Genomic DNA, 16196 nt, shown 5'->3' on the forward strand with positions numbered 1-16196 from the left:
ACAAGGACTACACTTTAGTTAAAGTTTTTAACTACGAGGTGTATGATCCAAGGCTCTCCTAGTTTTGAAGGTGGCTACTGCTCCGTCCTTCAACTCCAGTTTTTACAGTCAAGTTTAATATTCATATAACAATGCATTGAGAATAATAATCCTCCCAGAAAAAAATATAGAGCGTAACATGTTACACTACAGGAAAAAATGTTGTTTGCAATTTCAAGCGTAGTCAAGGAGGCACACTTGTGCCTCTATAAAAAGGCGACCCACCACAATGTTAAGCGATTTCAGGTCCTAGAGGTCGCAGAGAGACGGCGGTAATCGCATTTTGTAGCCCAAGCTCAAACTAAAAACTCGCAAAATTTCATCCTCCTCGCGAAATTTAGAGGTTAAGCTTTCCTAGGGCCCGGGAGCTTATCTTCGAAATTTCAGCTCAATCCGATCACTCCTTCCCTGTTTTCAAAAAACCAAATATAACCACTTAAAATTCATGATCATTTCTTTTTTTTTTCTTAGCCACGCCTACAGGCCCCAGTTGGCAACTGATCCGGTTGAATGAGGACTCATTTGAAGCAGAATTCAACCTGTTAGGGCCTTTTGATATTTTCAGATCGAAAAAATTATCCCCCGAATTTACATTTACGAAAAACCTTAGTTTTTTTCACATAATACACATAAACAGGTTAGACATGCTTTGTTATGAAAATATCTGCGCGAAAATTTTCATAACAAAGCATGTCTAACCTGTTTATGTGTATTATTTGAAAAAAACTACGTTTTCTAAAGAGTTAAAGAGGCTGAGTTACAAGGTCAACCCTTAAAACGTACAGGGATAACATGTCAGTTTGGACAGAGTTCTGACTGCAAATCCTGAAGACAAAGCTCCTAGAGAGAACACTTTGAGAAGACAATAGTCTTGAAGCTAAGTTTAGGATAGACTAACACAAGAAATTTTCTTTAGTTGTGATCAAGGAGGCACACTTGTGCCTCTATAAAGAGGCGACCCACCACAATGTTAAGCGATTTCAGGTCCTAGAGGTCGCAGAGAGACGGCGGTAGTCGCATTTTGTAGCCCAAGCTCAAACTAAGAAACTTGCAAAATTTCATCCTCCTCCGACTTTATCTTCATGGGGTAAACTGGGCCGGAAGTTTGGACCCTCCCACCACAGCCCCCCTTTAACGTTGTCCACTTAAAATTCATCATCAATTCTTTTTTTTCTTAGCCACGCCTACAGGCCACAGTTGGCAACGAATCCGGTTGAATGAGGACTCATTCGAAGCAGAATTCGGCCTGTTAGGGCCTTTTGATATTTTCAGACCGAAAAAATTATCCCCCGAATTTACATTTACGAAAAACCTCGTTTTCCTATATTAGCCCATGTTAATTTTTCCCACAACCACCCCCCCCTTTAACGTTTTCTGATCGGGCTGAAATTTAGAGGACAAGCTTTCTTGGGGCCTAGGAGCTTATCCTCGAAATTTCAGCTCAATCTGATCACTCCTTCCCTATTTTCCAAAAACCAAATATCAAGTTTTTTGGGAATTTGCTTGCGTCGAAAATAGCTTTAATTTACTAAAAAACAATTACTATTGTGTCTGTATAGTCCAGCGGTTGATACTCCAGATTGTTAGGCGGAAAACTCGGGTTCGATTCACCATCAGAGCAAATTTTTTATATACTGAATTTTAACTTTAAAAAGAAATTCAGTTTATTTTTTAAATTATTTGAAAAAAATTACGTTTTCTAAAGAGTTAAAGAGGCTGAGTTACAAGGTCGACCCTTAAAACGTACAGGGATTAGGAGACACAGTTGGGGGGCTGTTAAAGAGGCTGATTCACAAGTTCGAACCTTAAAACGTACAGGGATTAGGAGGCACCCTGTACGACGTGATTTGAGTATTCAGGAATTAAAAGCCTTAACACAAGAATATTCAAGAGCGGGGGGTTTGGGGGCGGCAACCCCCCAACTTTAACTCCTGACACGATCAGCTAACAGTTAGTCAAGCAATAATAAGTAATAAACTGTACAAAAACGTGCAGAAATTATTTGAAAAAAACTACGTTTTCTAAAGAGTTAAAGAGGCTGAGTTAAAAGGTCGAACCTTAAAACGTACAGGGATTAGGAGGCACAGTTGGGGGGCGACTCCCCCCCAAATCCCCCGCTTTCGCAGCCTTTAAATAAAAAAAAAATTTCTTTAAACTGAAAGTAAGGAGCGACATTAAAACTTAAAACGAACAGAAATTATTCCGTATATGAAAGAGGCTGTGCCCTCCTCAACGCCTCGCTCTTTACGCTAAAGTTTTTATTGTTTAAAAAAAGAGTTGTGAGAAAGTCAAACTTTAGCGTAAAGAGCGAGGCGTTGAGGAGGGCACAGCCTCTTTCATATACGGAATAATTTCTGTTCGTTTTAAGTTTTAATGTCGCTCCTTACTTTCAGTTTAAAGAAATTTTTTTTATATTTTCAGCCTCTTTCAGAGGCACAGCCTCTCCCATGGGATAAAAAGTCACAGCATGGCAAAATCTGGATTTTAGATCGGATTTGGATTTTGATTTTAGATCGACTGAAAAACTTGTTATAGACATATTTATTCATAATATATATTATAAAGTAATACAAATATATATAGATATATTTATTTTGACTATAAGTTTAGTCATTTCTCTGTGACTAGGGCACAAGACTAACCTGGTATATTTATATGCAAGGGGAAAAAATAATCTTTTTCATACTTTTATGTTCATTTGCATGATGGTCTTCAGTGGGTGCCAGGATTCAAATAGAAAGAAAACATGACTTTTCACAGATAAGCAAATTTTGACTAGAGGTTCAGCCTTCTGTATGTTAATAATCTTTTAATAAACAGGCATTGCTAACGTGGCATTTGCTATTATTTTTTGGCTGAAATTTTCATCAACGGTTGGCTCGTAATGCCAAATAAAATCTGTTGGAAAAACAATTCTTGCACACAGTCTAGGGCCAAGTTTGGCTCATTACCCTCTCCCTTTCCTTCCTATTTTATCAAACTAAAAGATTAAACGAGTGGAACTCATTCACCTGTAAGAGATATCTACTGAGACTCCTTCTCAGTAGGGGCCTCCCCAAGACCATTCAGCTTGTCCTCAGGTGTCGGATAGGGGAACGTTGTACAGATATGTAGGGTACTTCCATTGAATAGGAGGTTCAGACCCACGAAGGACCAAGTCCCTGAGGGTCCATAATAGAAACTAGGGCACTCTCGCCTGGGGGTCATAAATACAGGAAGAGTAGGAAGAAGTCCTCTTGTACACTCAGAAGGGCCCACCGGTGTCTGGACAGGTCCCGTGAGCTACAAACCGTCTCCCAGCAATGAGTTAAATTGCATGGTGACACAGAACACCATCCTGGGAGGATTGTCTATATGAGGACAACTGTGGCAGGGCGTAGGATCTGTTTTTATATGGACAACGGCCTCTGCAAAGGGCTGTCTTGACCCTGTCGGGATGCCAAGGGTCTGGGGAACTAATGGTCAAGAAAATTCCCATGAAGACAATTCCCATTTCTTCAAATTTATGAAGAAATGAGTGGTCCCAGAAATGATGTGCCTGTTACGGCGTCCCCGGTTTCAAGTGACGCGGTCCTGCTCCCTGGAATAGCGGCGAGATCAAAAAGTGGGAAAGATATTCCCAGTGTAATAAATCTACAGACGGATGAATTCCAAGTTTATACCTGAAGTTTGAGATCCGCGAAGCGAGAATCAACAAGGCTAGTGATGGCTATGGAAACGAACCGCTGCCAAGCAGACGTTTTTTGTCTGTCGGAGAAAAGATTGAATGGAGTGTCTGAAGAAACCATACCAATCCGTGATTCCGACAACTCGTCCCTATTCCTAAATCCTGGTACTTATGATTGATCCGGAAACTATGGAGTTCGCTTTATGATTGGTCGCCGTGCACAAAAGCTCTTCTTGCATAGGATCCAGTGAATCCCAGGATAGCCAGACTACGAGTGAAAGAAAGACTATGCAACATCTCTATCATTGCTGTTTACGCACTAACAAGAGTGGCAATGGAGGACTCCTTCTTCACTGATCTGGAGATTACGATGCAGAAATGCCCCAAACGAGACTTGTTGATTCTAGCAGGTAATTGGAACTCCCGTGTTGGTCCAACAGACCCCAATGTTCACGATATAATTGGTGGTTCATTTATGGACAGCGCTGCTCCAATGGGGACAGACTACTTCAGTTCGCGAGATCCCATATTTTACCATCACCAACATCATGTTCCACCACAAACCCTCTCAAAGGATAACTTAGCGCTCAAACGATGGCTCAACAGCTGCCTAAATTGACTATCTATTGATCCGTCAGCGTTGGTGCTCCTCAGTAATTGATTCTCGAGCTTACAAAGGAGCATGATCACACGCTTGTAGGTAAAAAGACACTCCTGAAATTGATTGTGAGGAAGAAGCAACCCCCCCCCCCCCAAAAAAAAGAAGTTAGACTTGGAGAAACTGATGATTCAATCAGTGAAAGAATAATTCTGTCTGAAGTTACAGAACCAGTTTACAAGCCTGACAAACTGTGATGAAGATCCCACCATCCTATGGAAGTCCGGGATACCACTGAAAAGGTGGCTGCTTGAGTTATCGACTATGCTCCTGCAAAGCTGAGAAAAAAAATTATCTCTCAGAGAAAACTGTAAAACTAATTGAGGCTAGACGACAGGCATCAAACAACCGTAGTAAAAAAAAGTCATTACGTAAACAGCTTAAAACCAGCTTACGTCGGGACCGCCAGCAATTTTGGAATGAGATTGCCCTGGATATGGAAAAAGCAGCCAGAAATAATGACACAAGAAGGTTGTATGGAACACTCAACGAAACAAACTGAAAAAGTCTCCTATCGCTGGTCCCTTAAAAGATAATCAAGGTAATACGATTCCTGACGTGCAAGGTAAACTTGATCACTGGAGGAATCACTTTAAAAATCTGATTAATCCGAACACAGATGTGCAAGATGCGTTGATGATACTGCCACCAACAGCTGAAAAACCACCGTATGAAATTGACATGGCATCATCTTCAACTTCAGAAACAGTGAATGCAATAATTAAACGACTAAAAAGTAATAAGTCGCATGGCGAAGATAGTCTCCCTCCTAAGGTCTACAAGGCATCACCACAAGTTGTAGCGGAACAACTAGAGCCCCTATTCAGTCTGATATGGGAGAAGAAGACCTTCTCGTCTGATTGAAAAGTGTCAGTAATAATACCAGTATTAAAAAAAGTCGAAAAAATGTGACAACCGTAACTACAGAGGGATATCACTCATGGACATGGCCAACAAAGTATTCGCGATGATTTTGCTCAAAAGGATGGAGGGAGCAAGATATGAGCGGACGCATGAAAATTAATGCAGATTTCACAGAGGGAGATGGTGCACTGACTAGATCTTCACTCTTCGTCTTATTCTGCAACAGTACGGACGCTACAGCCTCCCTATAATTACCATGTTTCTGTATTTCGTCACTGGTTTCGACTCTATAACCCGTGAAAACATTTGGCGAATCATGATAGAAGATGGTACGCCGGTTGAATTTATAGAGCTGCTGCAGACCTACTACAATCACTGCAAAGCAACTGTAAGAGTTCCGGGTGAAGAAACTGAGGCCTTCCATGTTGATAAAAATGTAAAACAAGGATACACATTGTCCCCCGTTTTGTTTAATTACTGTATAGATTGAGTTCTAGAATGAGCACTCCCAATGGTTTCAATGAGTTTTCAATGGTGTCATAATGGGATTGGGCATTAACGTGCCTGACCTGGATTCCGCAAATGAGATTGTTACTCTTGCTGCTGATCCAGCAACTGCCGAAGAAATGCTAAATGAAATAGCATATTTCTCTCAGCTACTCGGTATGAAGATCAATACGGTCAAAACTAAAGTCATGAACCTAAATATACAGTCGGATTATCAGCTTGTGCTTTACGGACAGGAACTGAAAAAATCGAAAGCTTCACTTATCTTGGCTCGCTAAAAGATTCTCATGGAGGCTGTGACCTTGACGTACAGAACAGAATTAACGAAGCCCAAGCCATATTCTCTCAACTTCGTCGCCATTTGTGGAACTGACAGGAGATCAATTTGAAGACAAAATTTGTGTCTATGAGGCGGCAGTTAGGTCTTATCTATTCTATGTAGTTGAGACCTGGCCACTGAAGGCGCTTCATCTCCATGATTTGGAAGTCTTTGACCACCGCTGTTTACGAAAAATCCTGAGGATTCGATACTCCGACAGAATCTCAAATGCTGAAGTGCGTCGCCGCTGCTGTAACATCCATCCCACAGCCACGATCGTCAAACAGAGAATACTGCATTGGCTTGGCCATGTTCTGAGAAGACCCAATGACCAAATTATCAAGCAAGTGCTTCTAGCTGCTCCTCTGTCAGATTGGCCCGGACGCCCGGGCGGTCAATTGAAAAATTGGTGGGCAACTTTTAAAGATGACCTCGTTAGGATTGGGGGATTTTGGAAGCTTGGCAGAAAGTGGGAGAGCTGCTGGCTTTGGTTTGCTGAAGAGCTGGCACGAGATTGCGACAAATGGGAGTCAGCCATAAGGAGTCTTCTAGAGGCCGGGTGAGGTGTTCACGTCTGGTCCGCAGCAAGCACAATTAAGTACCAGCCACCCACGTAACAGGTATGCACTTTACCACTAAACTAGCAACGGTTAAATATAAATTGTTTGTATCTGTGTATTGTGGGAGTAAATGAACTTGACCTGGATTCTGGAATTTTTGTTGTTTTTGGTCCATCTGGGAAAGAGGGAGTTATCAACTTGATGGAGGTGAACATAGACTTAAGAGTAAGAGTTATGGCAATTAGAGTAAAGACAAGACATGTAGTTTCTGTGAGAGGTAAAGCTGGCTTGACTTTTTCAGAGTTGTATAAAATGATTAATTTCACTTCTTGATGATAGTCTATCATCCATCTTAAGGCTGAAGTAAAGTAAATAGGCATAGAGTAAGGGTAATTTACGCAATTTTTGACAGTCAAAATTTATAAATCTATGAGCAATGAAACCTCACTCCCATTGGAGACCATGAAACACAGTAAAGGTAATATATATTTTATATATGTATACTGTGCTATGTTTTATGTTTATGTATACTGTGGTGATATTATATTTATACTGTGCTATGAAGTAAGTGATGAGAAAAGTAAGGAAAGGTTTGTTTTTTCACCTTATTAAAAATTAAATTCACCTTAATATAAATATTCCTGTTTATATTTGGGACTTGAACACAGAGAAATGGCTAAACTTATAGTCAAAATAAGTATACCTATGAAAAATCAAGCTTTCATTCTAGCTAAAACCTGAAACGCCATTGAAAACTGCAAAGAACTTGAAAAGAAAAGTAAGAAAAAGCATCGTTCCCGAAATGTTTTTTCAAATCTTAAAAACATAACAAAAATGGATATAAACAAATTTTGCATGCGTTTTTTAGGGGTTTTTTTTGTGTACCCCCCCCCCCCAATAAAAAAATATCTTTGAGTAAAACCCCCCTCCGGAAAATATCCTGGGTACGGCCTTGTTCAAAGCCTTGAAGCTGTAGTGTCTTTAACCATTGTATTAGTCATTTTGTCCAAAGAGGCCCTTCAAACCTTCAAATACTAGCTTTTAACCCAAGCATGTGGGAGGGCAATAAGAGAAAAAAAAATTATTTCATGCTACAAACAAGAGGAGCCCAAAATTTGAAAAAAAAAATTATGAATTCAGAAAGCCCCCTCCCTGCTCCCAATACGTGCCTGTTTTGATCCATATTTTATCTGAACCATTTCAGGTTAACTTGTGCAAAATATGCGCAGATAAAAACAGCTTCACATTACGCAAATTGAATTTGAACACGTTTTTAATTTTTTTCCTAATTTTCCAAAGAATAATGTACTTTTTCGCAATTTTTATTAAATGAGAACAAGAAAGCCGAAAGTGTATTTGTTTGATTACCCTGATTGCATTGAGGACAAAGCAAATACTCTTGTTAATTTCGTTTTTGCTTGGATCCAATTCGAAGTTATTGTGTTTCTGATGTTGAGCAACTCCATAGGGGTTACTCATTCTTTTAACAATTGCATACATTAGGGGCGTACACCAACCGTGGCCGAATTCTAGTCAAACGTGATGCGAAGTGAGCAGTTAAATTTTAACTTAGTTGCTAGGTTTTTAGTGATTTTTCGAAACATTTGTAGACCTGCAATGGTGGTTTTAAAATTTACGAACAGCTCTGAAATTTCCGTCCGGCAGAATCAGGTTATACTGGTAAATGACCAACAAAATATATTTACGGCCCGAATATCTAGCTAAACATTTTACTTTATGTGATAAAAAATCATTACTTCAATCGAAATTTGGAGTGCTGCTCCTGGCTTAGAAATTAATTTCTAAAAAATACTGCGCAGTCTCCAGTATTAAAGATTTCATGCTTGTATTTGTAAAATAAAATATCATAATCGAAGGCTCTGATTAATTAAAAAATTGTTTTTGCATAGGAAAGTTTTTTTTTAAAACTAAAGTATCATAACATGATCAGATACTCAAGAGGAAAATATTAGTAACTAACACACATTATTCAGCTGTATTATTTATTCCGTTTTGAATAACAATCCGTTTAACTATAATGTACTTACACAGTAAGAGTTCAATGGGACCTTCCCATCCCACTGGATGGGTGATTCTATTGATCTGAAGGGAGGGGGATATCTTCCTTCCCCAAATTTTTTTACGATCAGTTTCAAGAGTGTTTTAATAATGGAAGACAAGTGTGTATGGGGGGAGGGGGCAAATCACTGCTGTATCCGATTTATAAAATGTCTCGAAGCCAGCAAAAATCGTCCATGGAAGTTGAAATGTAGAAGATTAAAGTGAAATTTCAAGTATTTTTGGAGATATTCAGCAATGAAGATGAGGTGACTGTAGATTCAGTATCAACCTCCGTGTCAATTTCAGGTTTACAGATTTCTTCCCAGGTTCATGCAGTGTATAAATGAATGTATCCCTGTGTCTAATTATGATATTGGAAATACAGCAATAATTCTGCGTCCTGGCATGATAAAATAAACGCGGAAAAAAAATAGCTTTTGAAGTTTGGCACATATCATGACAAAATGGCGTCATGGCATGATAAAATCCACGCGAAAATAATAAAAACAGTGTTTTAAGTTCGACTTGATTACTTATTGTAATTCTTGTTCGTTTTGGGTTTCGTTTATTTATTGATAGTGATCTGTGTCCGCTTTAAACTTGAATTGTTGACTTTATTTCTGCTTGTCTTTGTCTTAATGTAGCTCTTTATTTGTCTTTGAAAAACTTCTTTTATGAAAAAGAAATTAAATTAATACCTATTCGTTTTTAATTTTTTTTAATGGTTACTAATAAGAATATTTGTAAACTTCTTACTTCGGTTTTCAAACAGTGCGTGGTAACGAACTGTAAGTAAGAAGTGACAGGTTCAATAGTAACCAAATCTCTAAAAAACGAAATTTTGATACCAATAGATGCATAAAAAGAATCGGATTTTTATGCTGATTTCAAATGTGTAAGTTTCATCAAGTTTAGTCTTACCTATCCAAAGTTACAAGCCTGAGACAATTTTCCTTATTTTCAAAAAGGGGGAAACATCCCCTAAAATTCATAGAACTTTAATGAAAATCACACCGTCAGATTCAGCGCATCTTAGAACCCTCCCGTAGAGGTTTCAAGTTCCAATCTGCAAAAATGTTGCATTTTGTAATTTTTTTTTCCCCAGAAGAAAGATCAAGGATGCGTGTTTATTTGTTTGTTTGTTTCCTCAGGGGTAATCGTATAGACCCAGTGGTCCTAAAATATCACGAGAGGACTCTTTAGAACGGAAATTCAAAGTTCTAGTGCTCTTTTTAAGTGACCAAAACATTTGAGGGTATCTAGGCCCCTTCCCCAGCTCATTGTTTCCCAAAGTCATCCGATCAAAATTTTGAGACAGCCATTGTGCTCAGCATAATCGAAAAATCTAATAGCTAAGGCTAGAAAAATGAAACTATAAGTAATAAATCCAGGGCTAAAAAGATATTCAGGGAAGTTATTGCCAAGCTTCTAAGTTAACCCTTTTCTGATTTCTAAGTATTAGAAAGTTGCCAACTTGACAGGTTGAACCCATTGAAATTTCGACAAAACTACATTTTACCTTAATTTTCAGTTATCAGTTTATTTTCACTAGCTTTACTTCTGAAAATGCAATTTCTGTTATTTGGGTAAAATTTTAAGCCATATTAATTTTTTTTCAAAATTTAGGAAACGTATTGCATATCTTTAAATACTTATGAATTGGGATTGAGCAAAGTTGTGAAGCTGGAAACAGTTTTGCTGTGCTTCATTTAAGCAGAAGATCTATTTTTCAAGATTTCACTTTTATAATACAAAGATTTTTAAAGGTCATCAAAGTCTTTTAAAGGTCATCAAAGGTCAGGACCCTCTAGAGGGAGAAGCGGTGGACGTAGGTACTTGAAAATACCTTCCCGAGGCATAGTTTAGTCTGTAGACCCAGCCCTGAAAGTTTCATTTTCCTAACCTAGCCCCTTTCCAAGACAGTGAAAAGTAACTAAACTAGAATTTTACCATGGCACCAAGAGTAAAATTTATATAATGGTGAAATTTATATTATGATCAATTTTTTTTTTAATTACGTGGCACTTACTGATGTTAAAATTCATATAAATCACGTAGATATGAGCAGTAGCTCAGCCATTAAACATCTCTATATGATATTCTGGTAACCCACTAGCACTGGTAGAAAAAAAAAAGGAGACACATCAGCGCTACCCATGTGAAAAAGTTATTTTCCTTGTTGTTCAAGGCGGAGGACTGTCGTTCTCCTATACAAGGTTCTCGATCATGCTAATTCTAATAAAGTACTTTTCATTTCAATCTGATACTATTTTCGAAGGTTCTATGCTTTTTCGAAATTATGATAAATTTATTTTAGCAAAAAACTTTTACTTTTAAGATTAACCAAAATAATATTTATAATTCCTAAAAAAGTGTCAGATAGCAATATTTTTTCATCAGGCATTTTTGTTTTTTTTTCAAAACACGTTTTCCAACTTTTGGTTATTATGGGCTGTGGTTCACTCTTTGCTAGGTTATAGCAACTGCTGCAAGCATAATATATTTTCTCGTAGATTCATGGATTGTCATACATAATTTTACAATTGCTCATTTGCAGGCATCATTTTCCCCGATACTATTTCAAGGTCACGTCAGTAAGGCCTACGCGGTCTCTTCTCTATTATTTACTTTATAAGAAGCCTCTCGTCGCCAAACAAACCTAAATTTAGAACTACAATAAATAGAAACTATTGTACTTTTTTATTGGGAACATCAAATCACCGGAAGAGGAAACGCTAACTAATATGAATATCAAACGTAATTACAAGAGCTAATTAACATGAGAATTAATCTTCTAATTATGAAACATTACAATTTATACTAGTTTATCAAAAACAAGAAAATTTGATATGAAACTAACCAATTAGGTGGGAGGGATTTCAGATTATTCCACGGCAAATACATATACAGAAGTTTTAAACAAGAGCATTGATATTAGATGGGAAAAGGTCGTCTTCTGAGATTCGCAGAAGTGTTGGATTTAAAACCGAGGTTCTATGGAAGTGCAAGACTAAAAAAAGTGAATTGTCAGTCCTTCTGGTCATTCAACATCCAAAAGCATAGATATTTTTAATAGCCAGGGGGGGCCTAATTGGCCCAACACCCCTAGATGTTAAAAATGCCTATTTTGAGGCATTTTCATTCAAAAATGCCTCTTTGTATTTTCACCGGAAAATTGAAGAAAACAACAAAATTGTCCCCCTTGGATTTTGAAAAACCTTCCCCCTCCTAAATTTTCGTGAATTCACGCCATAATCTGGGTAAAGATTTTTCTAGCACCAACAAGATTTGTATATCAACATCCTTTTATCAAAGTCTTATTACCTCAGAACAAACTTGAGACTTTAATTTTTTTTAAGAAAACGGGAAAGATAATCCCTGGAAAGAGTCTTCCCAAGGAAGGCATGTGCAAATAACGGCGTCAACTCACAAAAATGCAAAAGAGGCAAAACATGTTTTTCAAAATCTAGGGGAGGGGGCAATTGTCTTTTTTCAATTAATTCAATGGAAATACCAAAATAAGGTATTTTTGAAAATCAAAGGGGAGGACAAATTCTCCCTCCCCATTGGTACCCTGTGTGTAAATAGGGGATGGGATTGATGGCTTCATCCCACCTCCCCCCAAAACATATAAAGATCTCTATGATTTTTCCTGAATTTATCATGTTTTTCATGCAGTTTCTTTTAATGCGATTTCATTTGCTTCTTTTTTTAACTTCTTGCGTTCCTGTCCTTTGTATTTTCTTGGTAGACTTGTAAATTGGTATATTTTTTTTTTTGTAAAGGTATAAGGTCGTAAAGGTTTTTTTCGTAAAGGTTTTTACGTTTTTACATTTTTTTCGTAAAGGTTTTTATTTTTTTCGTAAAGGTAAAGGTATAAAGGTAAAGGTATAAGGTTTATCTATTTTATTTTATTTTTATTTTTTTTAGAGCTTTTTAAAAAGGAGAGGACAATATCCATCGAAACAGCTGACAAAAGACACATTTGGGGAGATATTATAAAGAGCATGAATATATTTAAAATCTAGACAGATTAGTAGCCACGTCAGTCAAGATCCAACTGGATACAATGACGTAATAACCAAATTAGTGGGTGACTTCCTCCCCTTCACACCCTTTGCAACCGCAAGGCGCCAAAGAGAGAAAGGAAGGCAGTCAGATTAGGCGTTTGCCCGCCCGAACCCCTTGAAGACCAAAAATATGCAAAAGCGGCAAAATTTGACAGTATTCGAAAAATCCAGAACACTTCTGGCTCTATTTTTTTAACCGTTGCACCCTTCTAGAAGGACTTTTACGCTCGCCTCATCCTCCCTAAAAAAAAAAAAAAAATCCACTAACTCTATGGCGTATTCCCAATATTATTTAATTAAATACTCACAGGGTTCCGTAGAACACAAACCAAAGAAACGTCTGATTTTCTTGGGGTTGGGGTATCCCGAAAGCTGTACTTTTGATAGCATGGCGAAGCCATAAAAATTTACAGAGATCCTCACTCCTTGAAATATGGATTCAAAGAAACTTTGGATTACATTCACGTTAAACCAAGAGGTTATAATGATACGGAAGTCGCCAATCAAAAACTGTCAAAACCCAGTTCAACAAAAACAAAAAAAAAGGTTTTGGTTTGCTTATCAAGTTAGACGGAAGAATAAGTTAACGACCTTGTATGACATTAAGGTTACATAAAATTAACCTGCGTTTTTTTTTTGTCTTTTTTTGGTAGTTTTCTTCGTACACAGACTTCCAGGAATTAAAACAGTAACTTGTTTAGCAGTGGTACTACCAGTTCAGCGGTATCTTAAAATACAACAAAGCCGATCAAGGAATTTGCCACGGAAGTGTTTCAGGTTTCGTACGGGATTAATCTAACCCAAATTTTCCGAGCAAATCTTCCCAAAAAAGGAAATTCTGGTGAATGATTAAGATTATAATAATACTGAAGAAAGAAGAGTAAACCGATTCTTAAGAGTAATTATCAGCGTCCCTGGACTAAAAATAGATAAGTTGTCGGAGTCGGGCCCATATTCCTCCACCGAAGCCTGAAATGTATTCAACTAACCCTAAAATTTCTGTAAACTTCCATAAAATTACCCAATGTTTGGGTTTTTCTTTGGCAGCCCTGTCCGCCTCGAAAAAAACTTCAGTGGGTGTATCTGGCGGACAACGTCAATAATAGTAAACGAAAATAGCCAATCTCCATTTCTCCGATGGGAACTCTGTCAGCAAAAGATCAAATTTGTTGTGGTAATGCTTTAAAGGTGGGTTTTTCTGCTTTATTTATATACAACGAAAGATTGCGCCTTTTTTGATAGTTTAAAATTTAGTCTCTTTAGTTAATTATTAAGACTTTAAGGCACGAATAAAACTTAACAGTGTTTATATGTCAGTATATACATCAAGAAACTTATCACTTCCTCGAAAAACATAGAATATGTATTTTGTTACTGAGGTGGTGGGTTTGAGCTTAATAATAATAGCAATTATAACAAAAAGACAAATAAAAGGAGATGCGATCCAACACTAAGCTCGAAATAGGCGAGAGTCAAGGCCGTATCCAGTGGGGGGGGGGGGCAAGGTATTGGGTTTGAGCCCCCCTCCCCCCCCCCCAAAAAAAAAATGCCCGACTCGTAAAAAAGTAACAAAAATACATACAAACAAATTTTTGATGCGTTTTATAGTATGATTTTGTAAAAAAGAACAGACCCCCCCCCCTTCCAGAACAAAAATCATGGATACAGCCTTGGCGAGAGCACAGCTTTACTTCTTGGACAAAAATTAAAGGGCTCAAAAGACGTAGAGTTTTTAAACTAAAACCGGTTATATTTATTCAATATGGGCATATTCTACTCCTGTAGAATACTGGAGTAAAATACGCCCGTATTCTACCAAATGGGCCATATTCAGCTATATGCACAAACGCCACCCTTTTCTACGAGTAGAAAACTTGTATCTAGGAATTTTCACGACTAACACTACCTTTAAGCGTTTTTTATCCTTAGTTACTTGGGTTTAAAGTTTGGTGGGATTTTACTCCAACTGAACAAACATTGGCCCAGACTTGACAGAATCAGCGGTCCAAAAATCTGGCGTAAACAGAGGATTTCTGAGAATTTTTCTAATATGGGATTACGCTCATAAAATCTCGCTTAATATTTTAATTTACGGGTGACCTAAAACAATATCTTTTTCAGCGTCCATGTTTACAAATTTAAGTATTTACCAAGACAACACTGCCTTTTCACTGAAAACATCAGAATATTGTTCAAAGATGTACGCTCTTAAAACAGTAGATGAGAACGGTACGTGCCCTCAACCCTGGCTTCCTCCCGCTCCATTTTGTTTTGTCGTATGTTTTCTTTTCTTTTAATTATCTAACCTCTAGCGTTGGCATTGCACTTAATTAGCTACACACTTTTTTAACCAACTTTTTTTTTATTTACGCTATAGTTTTCTGCGCCAATGGCCTCACATATACTGCTTTCTGTTGCCTTGTGCAAAAGTATTTTCTATGACTTTTTTTTAGTATTTTTTTCTGTCTATCTTAGACTAGAATAAAAACGTATCACGTATCCGAGCATGGCATGACCGAAGTGTTAGTATAAGATAAGGGAAAAGTTTGAAATGAGAATTAAGTCTTTTAAGCCTTTCTTATCTTTTGGTTGCTCCCCTCTCACATAGGAAATTTCGCCCCTGGCTGTAGATAAATGTTTTTGTCAGCTTTGGAAAGTAAAGAAGCAAGAACCACTGAGTGTAGAGGATGTGACATAAAAAGAAAGTAAAAGACTTGGCAATTTAAAGGTGTTTTTCAAGGCCAAATAGATAGATTTTACAGGGGGGGGTCGGGCACTGTAGATTGTGCATAAAGACAACTTTCAGCTTTAGAAAGTTAAGAAGTTGGCGCCACTTAGCGGAGAGGATGTGGCATAAAAAGAGAAAGAAGAAAAGGAAAGTTCTTCCTCTTCGCCAGTTCGCCTAAAGATTTTCAACACACAAGTAAATACACATACAAGCTAAAAAAAATTCTAAAGAGAAAGAGATTCAATAGATTACCAGATTATCAATTGGTCAGACTAGCACGCAGGGATATTTTTTCGAAGAGGGGGAATAATAGGAACAATTCCGGGGAGAGGACTTTATTTATTTTTTTATTTGAATAAGATATGCCATGCAATTCAAGAAAATTTAGGGTTTCGGAAGGGAAGGGGGCTTCTCCATTCTACATTTTAATATTTATCCACCATATTATCTCAAATTCAACGGTGGGTTCACACGCAAGCACATTTTTTGTTTAATGATATGTATATAGGCAACGGGATTTTTCATTAGGGCCAAGGTGCAATGGAATGAAGACAGTTCACAGGAAAACCATAAAGAAGCGGGTGCAAATTCAGTAAAAAAAAAAAAAAAAAAATTAAGCAGGCCTCGGACGACAATTGGCGAAGTCGTCAAAACAGAAGAAACATGGGAATTACCTGGAAGATATTTTACACAGAGCAGAGAATTATAAATCTATTTATTTCC

The 16196-nt window shown here is 37.6% G+C and overlaps 1 protein-coding gene across 1 annotated transcript in view; it reads right to left on the reverse strand.

Annotated features, from left to right (window-relative positions):
- LOC148951486 (bumetanide-sensitive sodium-(potassium)-chloride cotransporter-like) overlaps nucleotides 1-14252 on the reverse strand; it is a 115174-nt gene extending 100922 nt beyond the window's left edge. Inside the window, exon 1 of the mRNA XM_089090905.1 lies at nucleotides 13054-14252. Within this exon, the coding sequence (XP_088947031.1) occupies nucleotides 13054-13146 (93 nt within the window). The 5' untranslated portion in view covers nucleotides 13147-14252. The remainder of the gene's footprint in view (nucleotides 1-13053) is intronic.
- Nucleotides 14253-16196: the final 1944 nt, after the last annotated feature.

Source organism: Artemia sp. Qi Xiang Cuo, chromosome 6 (genome assembly GCF_049724085.1).
Source record: "Artemia sp. Qi Xiang Cuo chromosome 6, ASM4972408v1, whole genome shotgun sequence".
Classification (NCBI taxonomy): domain Eukaryota; kingdom Metazoa; phylum Arthropoda; class Branchiopoda; order Anostraca; family Artemiidae; genus Artemia; species Artemia sp. Qi Xiang Cuo.